This window comes from Falco rusticolus, chromosome 1 (genome assembly GCF_015220075.1).
Source record: "Falco rusticolus isolate bFalRus1 chromosome 1, bFalRus1.pri, whole genome shotgun sequence".
NCBI lineage: Eukaryota > Metazoa > Chordata > Aves > Falconiformes > Falconidae > Falco > Falco rusticolus.
In genome coordinates, this window is record NC_051187.1 from 36967195 (window position 1) to 36986892 (window position 19698).

At 44.6% G+C, this 19698-nt stretch overlaps 1 protein-coding gene across 2 annotated transcripts in view; it reads right to left on the reverse strand.

Moving 5' to 3' along the window:
- PXN (paxillin) overlaps positions 1 to 19698 on the reverse strand; it is a 45620-nt gene that overhangs the window by 16035 nt on the left and 9887 nt on the right. The window contains exons 1-5 of one of the 2 annotated variants that reach the window (XM_037401218.1): positions 5942 to 6020; positions 3830 to 4056; positions 3213 to 3328; positions 1122 to 1261; positions 523 to 727 (exon numbers count right to left, since the gene is read on the reverse strand). In XM_037401218.1, the coding sequence (XP_037257115.1) occupies positions 523 to 727; positions 1122 to 1221 (305 nt within the window). In that variant the 5' untranslated portion in view covers positions 1222 to 1261; positions 3213 to 3328; positions 3830 to 4056; positions 5942 to 6020. Of the gene's footprint in view, positions 1 to 522; positions 728 to 1121; positions 1262 to 3212; positions 3329 to 3829; positions 4057 to 5941; positions 6021 to 19698 lie in introns of those variants that run through there. The other variant, XM_037401120.1, reaches the window with a different exon arrangement.

A 19698-nucleotide genomic window follows, 5' to 3' on the forward strand; every position in this document is an offset into this window, starting at 1 on the left:
CTGAAAAGGTGGGGGGTGGGGAGGGTGGGAGGAAAAGAAAAAAAGAGTGCATTTAAGCCTGGGAGAGCACTCCTAGACCCAAAGTCCCACTGCTCCACCAGGCAAGCACACAATGACAAGTTTCATCAGCGCTGCCCACCCTGGCCAGCCCTTCCCCAGACCCAGCTTCCACAACACACAGACCCCTGTCTCTCTGCCAAGTCTAACACGAGTATGTACACACACGCGCGCCATCCATTAATGGACAATGACCAAAAATTCATTTTGTCAGACAGTGGGTATTTGTGATCAGCTATAAATCTGAGTTTGAACAATTCACCTCTCATAATATAACATGTATTTTTCCACACAGGAGTAGATAAAAAAGCACCAGCATCTTCATGTGCCTGCTTGACTTCTGACCCTTTAGACAAAGCCCATCTTCCATCACTCCTGCAGCATCTGCCCCTACACTACAGTCACTATTGCCACAAGAGCCTGTCCCACGCCACTCAAGCCAGCAGCCACCAAACCACTACTCACACTGGACTTGGCACAGAGCTCTCCAGCTCATCCAGCAGGCTCTCCACGCTGGGACGCACATCTTCAATCCCACGTGCACCATTTCGCTTTGGCTTTTCTTTTGTAGGGCGTGCAGCCTTCCCTCCCACAGAGCTGCTGCTGCTCTCTGGGACAACATAGTGAGGTCCAGTCATGCTGGGCAGTGATGGGCTTCTGCTGGCTTCATCTTAAGAAAGAGGAGCAGAAAACAGCCATTCAGACTCCTAGGTCCATACATACATGCTAATCACAGGCAAGAGCAACAAAATCACAGGCAAGAGCAACAAATTGTCCAGAAATCTTGTGGAGCATCCATCTTTGAGGCTAATCAGAACTTAAGAGCACAAGGGCCTGAGCAACCTCATCTAACTTTGGAACTTTAGTTAGAGCCAGTTTTGAAGCTGGCCTCTCTTTGAGCGGGTGGTACACCACAGACCTCAACAGATCCCACCTACACCAAATCAATCTTCGATCAGGGGCTGGAAGGGTCTCCCCTCAGTAAGGATGTTGGAAGGAAAAAGCAGATTATCATTTTAAGAATCACACTATCCACTCATACCAAATATCTTGCTATACCTTACCTGCTGGAAAGCCACTTGTGGGATTATGTTGAACAGCATTCAGTTCCAGAAGAAGTCTGTCCAATTCTGAGAGGTTGCTGCCCAGAGAGGAGCTAGTCATTGTAGGAGATGGTTCTGCAGACTTCTGCTTGTTTGGGAAACTAAAGATAAAAGGGTAGTGTGAAACTTCGTCTATATACAGCAGAAGGATGGAGAGAAACTTACAATAGGTTCACAAAGTTTACACATGTATTCTTTTCAAGCTGATGCTTTTAGTTCTGGAGGAAAGAAGATGTGTGCTTTGTGAAATGACTACAACACATCCACTGCTTAGCCACATCTTCAGTTGTCAGTTACAAAGAAATAGAATTGATGGGTGGGGCCTCAGATTTTACAACCACGTGCTGCACAGCCCTGTAGCAAAGAGTTAACCATCTGCAGATCCAAGATGCACAGAACAGCCCAGAACCATTAGCTTGCATACAGGAAAATGACTTGTTTCTGCTGACATCACACCAAGCAGCAGAAACCTCCTCCCTGAAGCAAGGGAATGCACGGCTAACACAGACTGGAGAAAGAGGCAAATTACAAACCTCAAGGTATCAACAAGAAGTCAAAAGCAGCAGGTTATATTGTGGTAGCCTCTTGCAGCACTCAAGGTCTCTTTTTCAAGTCCTCAAACCTTTAATTTGGGGAACTCTAATTTTTAAGTAATTTGAAACTATTTTCTGCTGTGTTAAATAAGCAAGGCTTGAAAGACGTTTACCTGTGCACAAGTGTGTATAAAACACTGCCTGCAATAATTGCTTATCCTATACAGGTGTTCCCATTTACTACATACAACTGCAAACTGTTTCAAAGCAAGACTTAGCACCAATGCAGTGATTTTTTATGGTAATTACAGTCTTCCCATCATCAATGACAAGGCAATTATTTTCTTCTAGTTTTACATATAAAAAAGTAACTTCTAATGCTCTAGACGTTCTTATTTTATCAAGAAGATACTTTCCAAAATGGGAACCTCTGTCTTGTGCATACTATTACGTTAAGCTCAGGAAGTTAGTATGTAACAGGCTTTAGGACTCTGACACTGGAACACCTGTGACAATTACACAATTCCATAAGGGCAGTTATTATCTCTCTCTTCAAACCAACAGCAAAAAAAAAAAAAAAAAAAAAAAACCACAACAGAAAATCCAAAATGCAATCTGAGGAGGGCATACTTCATCCCAACCCAAGCACGCAAGTCACAATTCACACCAGGCCCTTGGTACAGGAGGACTTACAGCTGTAATTACCTCTATTTTGTATAACTGCATGCAGCCATCCGAAAAAATTGCAATTACTGCCTCCATTGGCCCACCTCTGGATATGCCTGCCTCTACCCAGAATTAGTTCTGGTTGAAAGCAGCTTCCTGCTCAGCAGAAAGAGCTAGGCATGGTTACAACACAACACCAGAGAAACACCAGTCTCCACACAGTAAAAAGGTACCCAGGACAGAGTGCACTGTAGAGGGCCATCACAGATGAAGTTCTGACAGCCTCTTCCTCACTCACCCCCACATCAGCAGAAAGTTCTTGTCTATACTGTACAGGCCGCTACTCCAACCTCTCAGTGTAAAAGCAGCTGTCTTTGTGAGTATAAACTAGTTATCTAACTATCAATCCACTACTGAGATTAAGAGTTTTAAGAAGTTCTAATTTACTTGAAAATTCATGTCACTGCACATCCCGCTAGGCCTCAGGTAACTGAATCCCCCAGGATAACTGACCCAAAGGCCACCCACCTCCTAAAGAACTTTTGTACTGCTTAACAGGGGGATGGATTTGTCATACTTGTCTCTGGATTGTATCCTTCACAACACAATCCAGATCCTGCTCTGTCTGATGGGTCTTAACCTCTTCTGCAGCTGGAGCAAACCAAAGGGCCAGGTCAATGTTTGAAATGAGTATGAAAGTTACAGTGGCCTCTTACAAAGAGGTAATCAAAAACTACACAAGGCAACATAACATACTCAGGGAGCACTGTTTGTTTCCCCTTATAGAAGGCAGCACGAGCAACAGCAGGCTCAAGTTGTGAGCCAGGCTTCTCTCTTAACAGGGACAAGATACCTGTAGACGTGTTCCTCTTCACTGGCACGGGGAGAAGGAGAGCTGAGCCCGTCTCTAGGAACAGAGGCACTGGAGCTTTTGGCACTACAGCTGTATATAGGAGACTGGGACTGAGGCTGTGGAAATGAGATTTGTATTGGAAACAGAATACAAAGCAAATGTACACTACTGCACTGCAGCCCCACACATGGATAGTGCAGAGCAAAGCCCTGCAGAAGAAGAAAAAAAAAACCCCACACTCTGCTATATAGCCAAACCAGCCTCCATCAGATGAGCTACACAAGGAAGAACTGTTCTCCACTTGCTTCAGATTTGCCTATGAGTCGCAGATCTGTGCTGGAAACCCCCAGTCTGATTTCCACAGGCTACAAGACAGATGACTAACACTAGTCTCATCATACTACCATTTTCTCGGAACAATGACAATGGGTTTCAAATTATTTTTTGCTCCAACTAGTTAGTTCTATTAAAAATCCACACCTCTGTCCATTTCCCCACTCTGTTCATAGCCAAATTCATCCTCGCTTCTCGCTGTTCCCTCCTCTCATCTACTTTGCGAGATACTGCACACCAACAAAACAAGCAAGCACCCTCCCCATCCACACACATTCACTTACCTGCTGGTGGATGTATCTGGATACGTTGGGTTGCCACTGGTCTAAGGGGTCAATCACAGTGCCATTCAGGGCCTCATTGGAAGGTGGCGGAGGCACTGGAGGTGGCACAGCAATCTCCTGATATGTGTGGTTTCCAGTTGGATAGGAGTAAGGCGTTTCCTCCGTTAGAAACACTGGTCGTTTGGAGATATGTGAGGTGGTGGATTCCAGGTCTGCCAGTAAGGCATCTGCAGGAAAGCAAGGAAAACAAAAACAAAGTGGTAAAATTCTGGACTACAGCTTTTTCTTTTGTCTCATTCAGGATACCTGTATCAGGTGGTCTTTGGGAAGACTTCGTCTATACTAAATGCCCTGAAAAACATTACTGCAGCCCAGGACTGAACAGGTTAATCAAACTTCTCGTACAAAGAAAACGCCAAGAGGTAATAAAGCAGCCAGAAAAACAATGTCAGTCTCAGATTTTTGTCTTAACTGGAAAACCACCCAACAACAGGGATCCGTTGTCTCATTGCACCCTGCACCAGAGCAATGTAGGAGAAACCTGCCCAGAGATCAACTCGCAACAGGATATTGACACAGACTAATTACAGGCTCCACATCATCACAGAATCATTTACTGTGGCCGCAGGCAGTGCTTTCTGCAGGAAACAAGATCGCAGGAGGGGTTTTCTCCAGAGTCTAAGGTAGGGAAGAAGCATGAAACTTTCAAATTAGTCCATCAGTGCAGCAGGAGTATGCCTTTCAGTTTTCCTAACAAAAATCCCCCTCAGCACATCACACAAATAGTTAACTAGTTTCCAGAGGCTGCCAGGTAAATGAAATTTCTTCTCCTGGAAACAATTCTCAACTTGCTGGGTGGAGACTGCTCACAAATTCCTGAAGAGAAGAAAAACTTCCATCAGCTAGAAACACCGTCACTCATGCCAGGCAGAGGAACCCACGTCACACAGTTAGCACCTCTCAGAAATCTTAAAGCAGGAAAAATGCTCTTCCTCAGAGACGGAGCATGAAAAGGCATTCCCACATTTCTGGATTCCTCCCTGCAAACTATCCTCTGCCCATCCCCAATCCTCTGCAGTGACTCACAGGCAAAACCTGACGTGTTGGACCTTCCGTCCTGTAAACCCACCCTGCGGAGCCCACTGCAGTCCCTGGTGGGGGAAACTCCAGTGAGCGACTGCAAGTCTGCACTGTACTCACTTTCTAAAGAAAGCCTCACTGGCCGAGTGCCCAGCTTTCCACCGGGGCAGCAAGCTCTAGTGCACACCTCTTTAAGGCTATTAAGAGAGGATCTGGTTCACTAGGGACATCAGCGCTCTCCGCTGTAAAGAGCATCAGAACATACCTGGCAGGTCCCTTTGGAGATGTGGAATTCAGCCAGACAACAGTAACACAACTTGGGCAGAATTATGAGAGGAGGCTCTCCGAAACCTCCTGGATCTCCCTCCCTTCCACGCAGACCTGACTGTCTTCAGGCAGTTTCAGTTATTGGATCTGTCTTTCTCCTCCCACACACAGCAGGTACCTGATACTCAGGTTTGGGGTGTGAGGGCTCAGCCTGAGTGTAGCCATCCTGCAGTACCCTCCATCTGAGTCACAAGGAGCTGAAGTTACCAGGTGGCACCAAGAATAGCAACTGAGCAACTGCTTGCCCTCATGGCTGCCTACCAGCTCTACGAGGACAGCTCAAAGCCACTTCCTGAGCAGGCCAGGCCACATCAGCCAATGCACTTAGCAACCCTTCAAGAAAATGTATTAAAGGGTCAAATGGAGGACAGTACTATTGCATTACAAGATGAGGAACGTGCTTTTTATATTCACTCTCTTCCACAAAACAAAGCATCACAAAAGAGAAGCAGCAGTCCTGCCCTCAGAGAACAGAATACAGTCATTAGCAAATTAAAGACTGTGTTAAATTAATTCTATACACCTTCCATTTCATCAGAAAAATGCTCCACATTGTTTAAGCCACAAGCATCTTCCTAGAGGAGCCAAAATACCCCAGAAGCAGATTCTCCAAAGGGATACAAGCTTTCCGCAGCTGGGGAAAAATTAACTTAATCTTTTTAAGCAAAAGAACAGCTGGTGGATTCCAGGGTGAATGGCACATACCTCAAGGGAACTGCTGAAGAGCTGTGATTCTTTCAACCAGACAGGTCCTATGACTGGAGGTTTCGTGCACACAACCTCCACGAGAAGTGCTATCCGAGAAGGTGTGGTTTTTGCTTCTCCCCACCAATGACAAAGGCAAATCAAACTCCACCAGGAAGCGAAAATCCCATGAGGGTGTCGGGCTCCTCCAACCCCGCAGACAGGACCCAAACCATTTTACCACGCTCCACCCCCAGCCCTCACTGCAGGACAGGCAGATGTAACCATCTCGCCACAAAATTTGCCTCCTCTGCTCAGCAGTCTGCTGAATGAACCACTGGACAGAACCCCACTGATTTTTATTAACAGCACAGAAGTGAGTTCAGCTAGATTTACTGGTTTATTTTTACAAGTCTGCAAGAGAAGAGGGGTCTGGAAGTAGCAGGAGCACTCTACCCCCAGGTTATGAAGGAGTTAAGGAGGAGACATTACAGTTTAATGATTAACTTCCCCCATACCCTCCCCCTTCCTGACTTGAGCAAACAAGGCAGAGCTGAGGAACGGGAAGCAGAGGGAGGAGAAAGGGCTGGAGAGAAATCACTCGGTTACTCAAACTGCACTTCAACTTTACAACTGATATCGAAGCAGCTGCATGAAGGCACCACCCTACCCGGTGGGGCAGGAAAAGGAGCAAGCCGGGAGCAGGCCAGGCACTCACACACCAGTTTAGGGTGGCAAAGGACCCCTCCTTGTGCTTGCTCACCCCCATGTTCTGCAAAGCCAGGGTCCACCCTTTCTCACGACCCAGTCACTCCCTCCAAGCTCACAGCCAGAGGGAAGGTCTTCCCTATCTGCGTCCATCCCCGTTGCAGCTTCCAGCCACACAAACTGTTCTCTGACCCAATCCCACCAGCAACTACAGTTCCCTGAAGTTTTGCCAGACTGGGAAGTTGCACCCCATTCAAAGGGTCCAACAACGGCAGCAGAACTTCCCCGAGCAGTGCAGGGCAAGAGCAGTGGTGCCTGCTCAGTCCACCCCACCTTGTGGGGCTTCACCCTGTGAGAGGGAAGCGGCTGCCAGCTCCCTTGGAGGTCAGCCTGAGGAGTTTTGCAGTCCAGAACTGACTGAAGACAATTAATCAAAACCTAACCAAAGGGATTAACGTTTTGGTTTCCGTGCAGCACCTCCTCCCAAGAGGTCCCAAAAGTGCTGCGCACTCAGGATTTACGCAACTTTTTAACAGTACCAGAAGACGCTGAGCTAAAAGATGGGGGGAAAGAAGGGATACATCACTCACACTCTTTCACAAAAGGGACCAGGCAGCTGTAGCCTGATTAACTGTTAACAAAGATGCTGTGCTTTGAGAAATGCTGTGCCTCACGTTACAGGATTGAATTCACTACAGTGACCGCTCCCTAAATAGAACATTAAATAAATACTTATATAGAAATATTAAAGGTTCGATTGATTTTTTGGATAATGAAGCATTCCTTCCCAAGACAACTCCTGAGGGACACTGCTGCAGGAGATGTAAATGAACCAGTTAGCCCACCCCAACCCACAGGAAGCAGTTGGCAGGATCATCCTGACACACTGATGCGGATCAGATCACACAAGCACCCACCATCAGAGGGCACCACGACATCCTTACATGGACAGAAAGATGAAACCCGCCAGGGACAGCTAACTTGGCAGGAACTTCACCTCACTTGTTCATCCCCACAAAGTCAGGAACCTGTCCCCGTTTTAGGCACACAGAAACTTTCTGCGGGTGCCACGTGTGCTGCACCTCCCCACGGAGACATGCATCTACACACCAGCACACACTGCAGCATCTCGGACTATCTGTGGGAACAACCACACACACTGACCACGCCAGTTTTACTGCTGCCTCAAATACTCTCTAACATACTATAGACACAGCTCTAGGAAGCAGAAGCTCCCCAGGTTAGAAGATCAGAGATTCATTTATCTCTAGAGGACAGATATAACCATTTTGTACCAATAAACTAAACCAGACAGGATTATACTAGATCTTTAAGCCACTGCTCCTCCACAAGACTGATCACCCCTCCTTCCACTCTCACCCTACAAGAAGCTCCTAACACAACCCACAGACAAAATCTCAACTCACAGACACATGCATGGAGCAGAATCACAAACTCACTTCCAAAGGCTCAGTAGGGCTCAAGGTACCTACAGACATGGGTGATGCACACAGAAATTTGTATTTTCCACTCTATTAACAGCATGCTGCTCAGTGGGACGTGGAAGAGTGAGCGATACTTGCTGGAACACCACCAGTCCAGAGAATCCTGCTTATTATCATATGCTGGTGCAGTCACACAGCTAATAAAACCCTAACTCACTGTCCAATGCAGCACGGTGCATCTCAACACATGCATGCCTGGGTACTCTACAGGCTCAGGTAACTTGGCCAAGCTCCTGGTAAAGCTGCATGCCAACATGAGACAGAGGCACAGAATGACAGAGTCCTCCTCCCTCCACTGGGCAACCCAAAAACTACACACTCAATTGAAGTAACATTCAGGCCAGAAAGATACTCAAACCACATCCTCCCCAGTATGGGAGAACATTTGTGTTTGCCTTCAAGTGGCTTTTCTACACAGATTTTCCTGCGGAGGAGGGGCAGTTAAAGAATGGTACCACATGTGATACCTTTGCTGCTACAGAGCACTCCACAACATCTGAAGGTCCAGCCGCTTTACTTTGCCTCTCTCTCTCTTCCCTCCCTTTTGCCAAAAAACATTAACTATGACACCCTTTGTTTGGATTTTGGTCTTCAAATCACACACACAGCTCTGCATATACATTAGACACGTACAAGTGGCCCTTAACACCAAGTGCATTGCTTCAAGCTAGTTCCCAGCATCTACCAAAGTTCAGCTAGTCATTTAGACAGGCTGGGACAAGAACACTCAAGCTGACGTCCAACGCATTGAACCACTCAGAAAAAAAGCCCTTTTACCACGAAAATCAGCAAGATGAAAGAGCAGTACAATACCTTAGGGTAAGTCCCATTTACCAGTTCAAGGTGCACTGAAAAAGGCAATCATCTCCCAGGTTATATACTGCACATTCCTGCGCTATCTCACCAGCCCACACCTCTGTCAGGCCGAGAAACAGTTCATGCATTCCAGGGGCTCCGACTTAGGCTCCTTCACCATCACTGCATGTCAGCACTCGCTGTCCTGCAAATGCAGTATCCTCCAGCCGAAACGGCCTCATATGCAGCTGCAGGGGCACATTCTTCATCCCAGGTTTGTCTGATAAAGAGCAGTAACACCAGCCAAGGCAGCACAATGCAGCTCTGAGGTACAGAACAGGAAAGGATAACACAGGGGCCCCTTTGTACTGATGCACACATCAACCTCCTTTTCTATAAATCTGAGCTGCACTTAGTCCCCTTAAATAGAGTGAAGTTACGAATAGGAAAAATATATAAATATTTACATGTATCTTCCCATGCATATCAGAACATACTTTGTTCACTCCCTTCTTCTTGTGCCTTCTGTGTATCTCAAAAATGCTCCTGGGATAAGGTGGGACAGTGAAGCAGAACAGATCATGAACTAGTTCTGAAAAAACCTATGTGACAAGGCATCAACAAATTCACATTTGCCAACTGGCATCAAGCAGCTTTTTAATGCTAATTTTTCCTCAAGTAATAAATAGTTTTCCACTACTCATAAGCAGTCTAGGATATTTATTTATTTTTAAGTGAGGCAATTTAGATAAATATAAATTTGCATTCCTCTGTTAAGGAGAAGCTGCCTACTACTATGTCCAGCTTAACTCCAGCCTGTGCTAGAGATACACAACACAGTGCAAAGGTGATGGCATTAGTGCCAGAAGAGAGAAAACTACCTCAGATTTCCATACGCAGTTCATCTCTCTTAACAACTGAGCTATTAACCCATGCTGACACAGCAAATCAGAAGCATTATCAATATAGTAAGTAGATCAAAAGGATAACCGTCAAATTTTCTTCTCTCTCTCATCTACTGCTGGGGAGGAAATGGAAGCATAACTGCGACAAGATACTTCAAATGCCTCAGATAAGAGGCTGTTATTTTCAACAGCTGAAAGCCGCATCTGCACATCTATCGAACCACACATTGCCTGTAGCTCTGCTCCTTGCATGGGACATCTGGAAAATGAGTGATACTGGAGACAGGATTCTTCATCCAGCCACCACACAGAGCCAACACGTTCAGTCATAGAGTTCCATCTCCCTCAGCATCCCTACTACCACGTGTCCCTGACAACCCAGACACATCACACTGGGTAATCAGGATGTGATGTCTGAGCACAAATTACAGTATTTCCACTAATGCTGCTGCACAGGTATCTGCATCTCTCCTGTTCTTCCCCACACCCCTGTTTACCCAAATAACTAGAACTGCTACAGGTTTTCCTGGTTTAGGCAGCAGAAGATTGGCAAATGGAAATAAAAAGCTACGCAGCCGTAAGGGCAGGTCTGAATGAAGACATGAACTTTACGTGATAATCATGTCTCACTCAGCATAAGACAAATTGCAGACCCCTCATTTGGAGAATGACAACCATTCTTCATTCTTCAGCCCTTTTTTAATACCTTAAGATGCTGAATTCAAATCCTTGATTTTTGCTGTCCTTTAAATGAACAAGGGGAATTGCATCTCCAGAACTGAACCCTGAGCTTGCAGGCTCATCTGAGCAGCCTCTTTGCAAAATCTGTGAATCCAAACTTTAAAAAAATCTCATTAGGTTCAATTAAGTCTTCTCGCCCCAACCTCCGGGACTAAATGCAACTCCAGCTCACATACAGGGAGACAGCTCAGGGCGGTAACCCAATCCCTGGCAAGACAGTTTTACATCATGAGTAACTGCAGAGGAATGGGGAGCTTGGGTATATTTATCCTATTAAATAGCCTTTCAAAAGAAACATTTGCAATGCTTTAGAAAAGCTGAGTCAAAAAGACTTGCTGGAGCCTTGCTACAGGGCTTCTCACTGCCTTGAGTTTGAGTCTGGAAGGGGTGGGGAGCCCCAAAGAGCATCACTGGTGACAGGAATTCCCTTTTTAATAGCAGTTTTGACTTTTCTCAGCAAAATGGAAAAGCATTATCAGAAATAGGAAACCCATGAAAACAGGTGAATGCAGGTATTGGTAAAAGAAATGTAGTAACAGGTTCTTAAGGTGTTATATTCTAATCAATGTTTTTAAATGCAAAAAGATCAGAGACTACAAAAGCAATGGAATACACAGACTACACTCAAAATGAGACCTTAAAAATTCAAAATGCAATTATATGCTCTTAAAACCCTGAAGTTCTCTGGTTCACATATATAGAAAGCATGTAAAATAGCTTGGCTTACTTTCCAAAACATATTGAGGAGACATTTTAAAGTTTTCCAAAATTTAACTGACAGGTTGAGAAGGTGGTTAAATGCAGGGCATGTAACAGCTCTCAGCCCTTCTGTGAAGCAGTGACAGACTGTTATTCAAGATACAGAAAAAAATCAAGGCACAAAAGAGAAGTCATTTGCCAGACCTAACAACTGCTGGAGTACCAGTACAGAGCTGCCACTGGTATTTTTACTTTGCATTGTCTAGACCTGCCTAGAGGAATTTCAGATTACATGGTCAAAAATATGGACAGCAAAACCAGTTAGCTTTCCCCAGTACAGCAGCCCATGCAGCCAGCTCTGACCACTATCAGCAAACGCCTAAAAAATGACAAGACACTGCACTATGAGATGCGGTCTACATGATCAGCTGCAGCAACGATTGTGGCTTCCTGTCCCAACCACTGAGACCCAGAGCTTGTGGCCAACTTAACTGGTCACAACTAACATGCACTAATACCACTCCAAACATGGTGCTGTAAAAAAGTGTGCAAACACAGCCTGTTTAAAGCAATATAAGTAACTGTTCATCAGTAACTTATGCACTGCACATTTGGGGATGAAATGCAAATCCTTCAAGTGCTCTGGCTGTGATTTCAGCGGAACTGACACCGCCACACGCTCCCAGAGTAAGGGAACAGCCTAGTGATCCCCCTTTCCCCCAGAACGCAAATACACACTGTTCCTGGAACTCGTCCTCCTGATCACCAGACACTTTCTGACCTAATTCAACTTACTGAGACAATAAAAGTTTGCTAGATTGGTGCTTGGGTTTTCTTGATAAACTTGTTACATGTCTTGGAAGCGTAGCTCCAGCTACTCTATGACTTAAGCAGCTTTTAGAAAATGTTTTGAAGAGACCAATGCCATAATTTAGCCCTTGTCTAAGTAAGTGAATAAAATTTCTGCTTTAAGTAGGAAATACCATACTTTCACCTCCAAAACTCAGGCCAAGACACAAACTGTAAAATCCAGCCCCATCCTGCCATTAGTTGAAAGAAATCTCCCATCCTCCTGTATAATTCCCATAATCAATCCGCATCTCAGATGTGGACCAGAAACACTGCAGCCTGAAAAGCGAGCAATCAGCAAGACAGCACAAATTGAAATGCTCTTAAATTCTGGAGACATCCCCCACCACTACCAGACACTTTCACCTGAGCCTGCACTGACATTTTGGCTTTGCAGCCCCAGAATCTTGATATGGCTCAATCAGTAAGGCTGCATACACGATGTACTGGTGTTACCTCATTTGTGCCACTGAGCTTAAGAGTTAGCTTTTGACAGAGACTACTCCAAACGTAAAACTTTGAAGATGGGTGAGCCAAGTCTGTACGTTACAAAACCCAACAAAAGCCATCATGTGAGGTCAGGCCTTCCATCACATCCCTCTGAGGGGCAAGAGGTCTTATTTGTACATGTGCTGGAAAACCATAAAGGTCACTGCAAGATCCTTCCTGGAACCAGCTACACTGCTTCCTTTCAAATTAACACAAGCATTTGACTGAAACTCAGACCTGCCTTGTAATCTCAGCAATGTATTCATCAGCATGGTTGGCACTGTAGCACCCTCACATCACAAGGGGTCAGCTAGTTCCTGTGTAACACAGCAGCAAGGCGTTCAAGGGCACAGAAACACTGTAGGAAACCAGCTAACCAGTTTGCAGCTTGGCACCAGCAGTCCCTGGGAATCACAGTCCCATTCCTTGAGTGAGCATGTTGGATCCACCTCTTGTCATCTTTGATGCAACAAGCTGGGAAATCCTTTGACTGCTGGCTCTGTTCACATCACCGAGTTGGCAGGAAGGTAACCTAATCTTAGCAGACCCACAGGGCATGGAATCGTCAATGCAGCATGCAGGCTGAGAATCACAGCAACTGCCTCGAAGATCTGAGTCAGCACAGTTTCCTGGATAAAACAACACAAATCCACAGTGCTCTCTGCCCTACAGTCCAAGCTGTGTGAAGGAACCACAAAAGATTTTCCTGTAGGACCAGGATTTTTCCACTTTAGCTCCACTAAATTAGACCCCAGCTCAAAATGGCTAATAGATATGAACCACCACCTACAAAGAGAAACGTGCAGTCCTTCTGCCTTCCTCTAACTGCCTTAGAAAAACTCTCATCCCCTTTTCCACTACCCTAGAACAGTCCATTATATGGCTGAGATAATGGAAGTCAAGTCTCACAAGGCACAAAACTGCTTACATGGTCAGCAAGAAATATTCCTCAATGTGTTACAGGTTTGCTGAGCATCCTCACGCTGGAAATTATTTGTGATTTAAGTACCACCTCCTTTCAGAAGGGATATACTTCATGCTCCAGGCAGAAAACCAGTAAGGTTTCCAGACCAATTAAAAAAAAAGTTTAAATATGGGGGGAGGCAGGGTGTCAGCCAAAAAGCTGCTAAACCAAGTGCAGCCTTTTCAAACTCTTCAAATTAACCTTAGCTGTCCACTCCAATGCCATGGCTATTGCATGCAGAAGCTATCAACAGAAAGCCCTGGAAACACAAACTCTTCCTGTCATTGAAGATCTAAGGACAGCATAGAGCAAAGCAAGGCCATACAAACCCTGCTTAAGCTGGCTGTTGTATTCTTCACGTATTGCCTCTGAGAGAAGTACCTGAACTTACTAGCAGCACTGTGGTATCTCTAGTTCCAGAGTCTACTCCCTCCCAAAGCTGTATCCTCCCATTCTCCCATTTATTTCTCATTTCCAGAAAGTGCTGGGGTGGCGATGATGGGGAGGGGGAAGGGTTATTTCCTGTTGCATACAGCATCCTCTTTTTTTATAGCATGTCTTTCTCTACACTTGAAGTGAAAAGAGGCATCTTATATTTATTTCCCTCTGTTTACAGTCCGGAGAAGCAAACAGCTCATGCCAGGAAAAAACACCCTATGCTAAAACCTGCTGCCTTAAACTGAATTTATGTTCCAGCTTACCAAACCATTAAATGTTTTCAGTGTCACAGCTACCAAAAGCTTTTGCGAATGCCAGATCCCCAGCTACACAAGCCCTGAATGCCTCTGTATAACGATTCACAGACAACCCACAGTTGTGTGAGATTGAAAGAGCCAATAACCCCTTGTGTGGTTCCTTTCTATCTAGATTCACTGTACTCTCAAGCAAAGTCCTGAACAACAGGAAACAATTTACTGATGATGGATAAACTCAGTAGTCAAAAAATTCTTCCATTGCTCTATGAACAGTCTTCAGGAAAGCGAGGCAAAGTTTGTAAAGGGTTTTCAAGCTATAGCTCAAGCACATCCTGTGACACAGCACATGCAAAAGCAGTAGGCTGAGCTAATCTCAACACTTGCGAAATGTTTAAGAGGACAAAGCCAGGTTCTGGTTTACTGGATAAAGAAGTTGGAGATTGCACAAGAAAAGCTTGTGATAATGTCAAATGCTTCACACAGACTTAACCAGCCTTTACTCAGTACTCCAACTCATGAACTCCAGTGGTTCAGACCACCATGATTTAAGTCCTACTGTCCTCAGATGATTGTCCCACCCACAAATTACAGCCCTAATTGCAGAAGTAGAAGCCACTTTCAACCACATTTTTCAGACATAGCAGTCATTAGCTCCACACCCTAAACCTCTACATACTCCATTTTATATTGATATAACAGGCCTGCCTGCACCAACTGCAGGCAGTAAAGTCTGCAGCCACTGCACCTGAATTCCAACAAGGATCATAAATCAGAATCCTCAACCTGAACATTCACACCCCTTCATAGCAGAGAAAATCATCTACTTTTCAGAAACCGAGAACTGATACGCAGCCCTGAGCAGCCCAACACAATATGACAAGTCCATGTTATATCAGAATAGAAAGCAATTCTGACTCTCAGGCCTGTACTAAAAATACTTAAGTTGGAATTTCTCAGTCTGAATCTGCAGCCTGCTATGAGCTCCACCTGCTACCAAGTCTTTTGTCAGAATCCTCTCCTTTTGGAAGCAAACAGACTGGTGTTCCTAGAGGCAGTTACAGTTAGCCTCATGAAAGATTACAAGGAGCAACAATCTGCACAAATTAGAGAGTCTCCATTTCTCTCCCTGTGTGCCAACTGCCAAACTGGAAACAGCTTTGGTCTCCAAGGAGGTTATGTACAGGCTCTGACGTCCCCTCCTAAAGCGTCTCCTTCTTGTGCAAGATCTATTTCTGATCTCTGCCTGACAGCAAATAGATCTTCAAGCATTTCCAGGAAGTCCCAGACAAAGGCATTAGCAAATGGCCAATATTGACCTAACTCTCTGGGAGGGAGGCAAGTTGGCTCAGACAAAGTAAAGGACATTAGCTCTGTTCAAACACAGCAACACTCAAACTGAACAAGAGTGAACTGAGTTTGGTGGCAGGAACAGATTGGCGTGAGTGTGACCATGTTACAGAAGCAACTAAGCAGTTAATACCATCTCAGTACTGACCAGGGCTGGATTTCAGCCAATATCCTGGATGGAAAAAAAGAATAAAAAATAAAAACATTAGCCACGAATGTACTAACCTTTTTAGTCCTCTACTTATCCGTACATGCATGAAATAGTAAATCAACTCTCCTCATGCATGTCTTAAGAATTTTTATTTGCTGCTGGCTTCTCTCAAAGTTTCTAAAAACTGGGATCAATGTTCAAAAATTTCCAACAAGATCTGCTGTCCACTGCCAAAACAAAACAAAAAAAAAATCATGAAAACCAAACAAGCAGCCACTGAACTGACCCCCTTGGGGACAATATCCCAGGGCCAAGGCCTCTGATCAAAATACCAACTCCCTTGTATTCCTACAGGAAAAGGGGCTCAGCCAAGCCAGCTATCTGAGGAACCAGACCCTTCCTGCTACATCAGCATGTAACTTACTCCACAAGCATTAGGTCAAAACACAGTGCATGCTGCCATTTCACAAACAGCTAACAAATCCAGTACAAAGACGACCTCCGTTAAACAAAGCGGAGTCCAAGGATGGGTATAGGAACAGCAGGAAACAAGACACTACGGATTTTAAACCACAGCTATGGTAAAGGGAATAAACAGAAGCTCAGAGCTCAAGACATTGCTAGTCCCTTGGCTGATCAGTCAGACAAACACTCACAGAAATCGTGCCAGTGGGAAATTTCCCCACAGTGCTGGGAAATTTATCATATCCTACAATTTTGCTACAGCGGATGCCACTCCAAGCCCATGCTGTTCTCTCCAAGTCAGGTATGTTAGACTGATGCCACATAATACATACCTTGCCAAAAGTCAGTTTGCCCTCCTTGTGCAATGAAAGGGCAGAGACTCCCTCTACCTATTATTCTTCTTCCCTAGAAAGTCATCTGTCTCCTCCAGCAGACTACCTTTCTTCCTTCAGCACAGAAATACACTCTTCAGAAACCTGAACTGAGCAATTTGTTCTCACGCCTTTCTGGAAAACAGGCAGAGAACGGTAACAATTGCTAGGACAGTAGCAAGAGTGAAAACACTGCCATTCTTTCTGTGCCAGATCCTGCTCAGCCCTGGACTACAGAACTTAGAGGAAAAACAGCCAAGTGCAGAGGTGTGCGGCCCCCTGCTACTACCAAGCAACCCTATACATGTCCACTGAAATGAGGGTAGACAAGAGCATTTTTTAAGCCCTGGGTGGACTGTATTTGGTTGAGACTTGCCTAACTGTAGGCAGTTGGGTCTGACTTGAACTGAATATTGTCATAAGCAGCACTGAGGTTACAATACATGCTAATCAGTACTGGACAAGTCTTCTGAGCCGCTTCTAAGCAGTAGCTCAGTGGCACAAGCAGTGACAAATCAGAACAGTGTGAACACCCAGAAGTTGTTGCCCAGTCTTTGCGCAGCAGCATGCCTTGTTGGCTTGCACTCCAGAGCCCTCAGGTAGAAACGACAAGTCTGCAAGTTCGACCACCTAAGAGGACCCCTTACAACAGCTGTAGAGCACTTACCAGTTGAGATCATAATTCTGTAACTGCTGATTCCAACTCATCTAGGGAAGGAAAACATGTTACATCAGGATTTACAAGGCAATGGAGCATAGGAGTTCCACTGGACAGTGAGCACCATGGAGTGGAGGATATGGTTTCACAAGATGCAGAAAAGCAAATTAACAGTTCACCACGGCCAAAAATGGAGAGGTTTTACTCTGTCTTCCAGACACGTGCTGCTGCCACTTACTTGTGTTGGCTGACTCTCACAAGACCCCTCTGTGAAACAGTTCAACAGAAATACATCCAGTCAAAAAAACCTGACTGCTTTCTTTTGAGTTAGAAAAAGAGATGAGCACAGCAGTCAACAAGAAGGAAGGGGTATATCCAAACAGCCAGGTAAGGGAGCACAAAAGGGGTCAGGATGAGCAAAAGTAAAGTCATCCCCCCTTTCAGCAGCAGCATGCCGCTGCATTGACTCGAACGGCCAGCAGGACCACCACCTCAGATACCCCAGAATCTCATCTTTGCCACGCAGATAACCGCAACCAATAATAACACTGCTAAAGATTGCTACGATCCTATCCACCTGCATATGTAAAAATGGGTTTGGACACAGTCAGAGGCAAAACATTATCAGAGCGTGCACATTCTAAGTTAACTGTTACTTTTTAAAAGGCAGAAAGAGTAAAGCGTGTGGACCCTATAACCAATAAAAGGAAGAGTAAGATTTGCATGGTATGCAAGAATAGACATGAAACTTAAGGGAAGAAAAAAATAGCATCTTTTAAACAGTGGAAATCCTATCCAAGCAGCATAAACAGATCTGAATATAGACCCATCCAGGCAAAGTGCCAGTTACAAAATTTGAGACACACATAAAGATGAAATGAAGAGCAGAAATATTAGTATAAATTCTGAATTCATTAAAAGCATTAGAAGCTCAAATTCTGCCCATGATCTGCAGAATGCCCTGCCTACCAGCAAAAGGAGGATTCCAGCAATAAAGAACAGGGACACTAAAGAGACACTGCAATCCTAAGGACACTGCAATCGTATCCATACTTTGTACACTCTTATTGGGGCATTCCTATCCTGAGGGCTCTTAAATGGGATATCAGAATGCAGACTTGCGAGATTTTAGTCCTTGAAGGCAGTATTTTTCGTTAACTCCAGCGGCTTCCCATTCAGTAAGTACAAATGTATCTCCCAAGTGCATAAATGCAAAGAACATACAACAAATTCAAATCTACCCTTAAAAACTAAGGTATCTCAAGTTTTAAATGCCTGTGGCTATAAGGAGAAATAAAGCCCCAGCAAATCACACCTAGATACTGGGGGTGCCAAAAAAAAGGTTATTATATTGAGATATAAATAAAGACAACTTAAAAAGACTTGCTGGCTTGACATGACAACCCACTCTCTGAGATGGGTTGTTTCCCTCTTAAAAAAAAAATAACTTTTGTCAAATGTGGTATGTGGTTTCACTGGCCTGTTAAAAATCTAATTACTAAGAAAGTACTCTCAAAATGGTGGATTTTTTGTTCTAATAAGTTTTTGTTTCTGCAAGGGTCCTCTGTAACAGAGAGTGGGAGCAGACTTGGAAGCAACACCAAACTCTTTATAAGCCAAAAAGTGTAAGTCATCATCAGCAACTGACTCTACGCAAAACGCTGCCAAAAGCACAATGTAAACTCACAGAGCAGGGTGGGGGGAAATGACCACAAAATATTCAACATTTTTCAGTCATGCGGATCTTAGTACTACTTATAACTATAATAGGTAGAAAGTTTTAAAATGAAGCTTTCAATCTGATGAACATGCTACTAAAACTTCAGATAACCCCAGTACTTACACATCATGGGCAAGTAACATCTCTGAAAGACATGAGTACAAGGGGCCAAGCAGCACATGGTTAAAAAAAATCTAACTAAAGCAGCTTCTTTTTACTTTAAAAGTAGCTTCTGGGAATGAAAGAATGAAAATGTTTCAGAAATTAACGTAGGAAATGGTCCCCCATTCTGCTTTGGGAAAACATGTGGGCGGTAATTCGATGGAGATTGCTGATGGCTCTACAGCTCTATAGCTCTGCTTTTTTTCTTTTCTTTTTTTTTCGCGTTGGCAGAAGAATATGGCTCAAGAGTTCTACAATGTTATGACAGAGGCCCACTCCCAGTAAGAAAATTGTTAAAGCCAGACAGAAAACTAACATATTTAGAACTGGAATATATTGTTGCCAACGGATGGAGAAGAGCTGGAGAATGTTTAAGGTTTTCTTATCGCTTCCTACTTGTGAGGCCTGTCATCTGGCATCATAACAGAAGTATTTAGTCACAAGTCTCTTGCTTATTTCACAGAATGACAGAATGGTCAGGGTTGGAAGGGACCTCTGTAGATCACCTAATTCAGCTCCCTGCTAAAGCAGGTTCTCCTAGAGCAGGCTGCAGT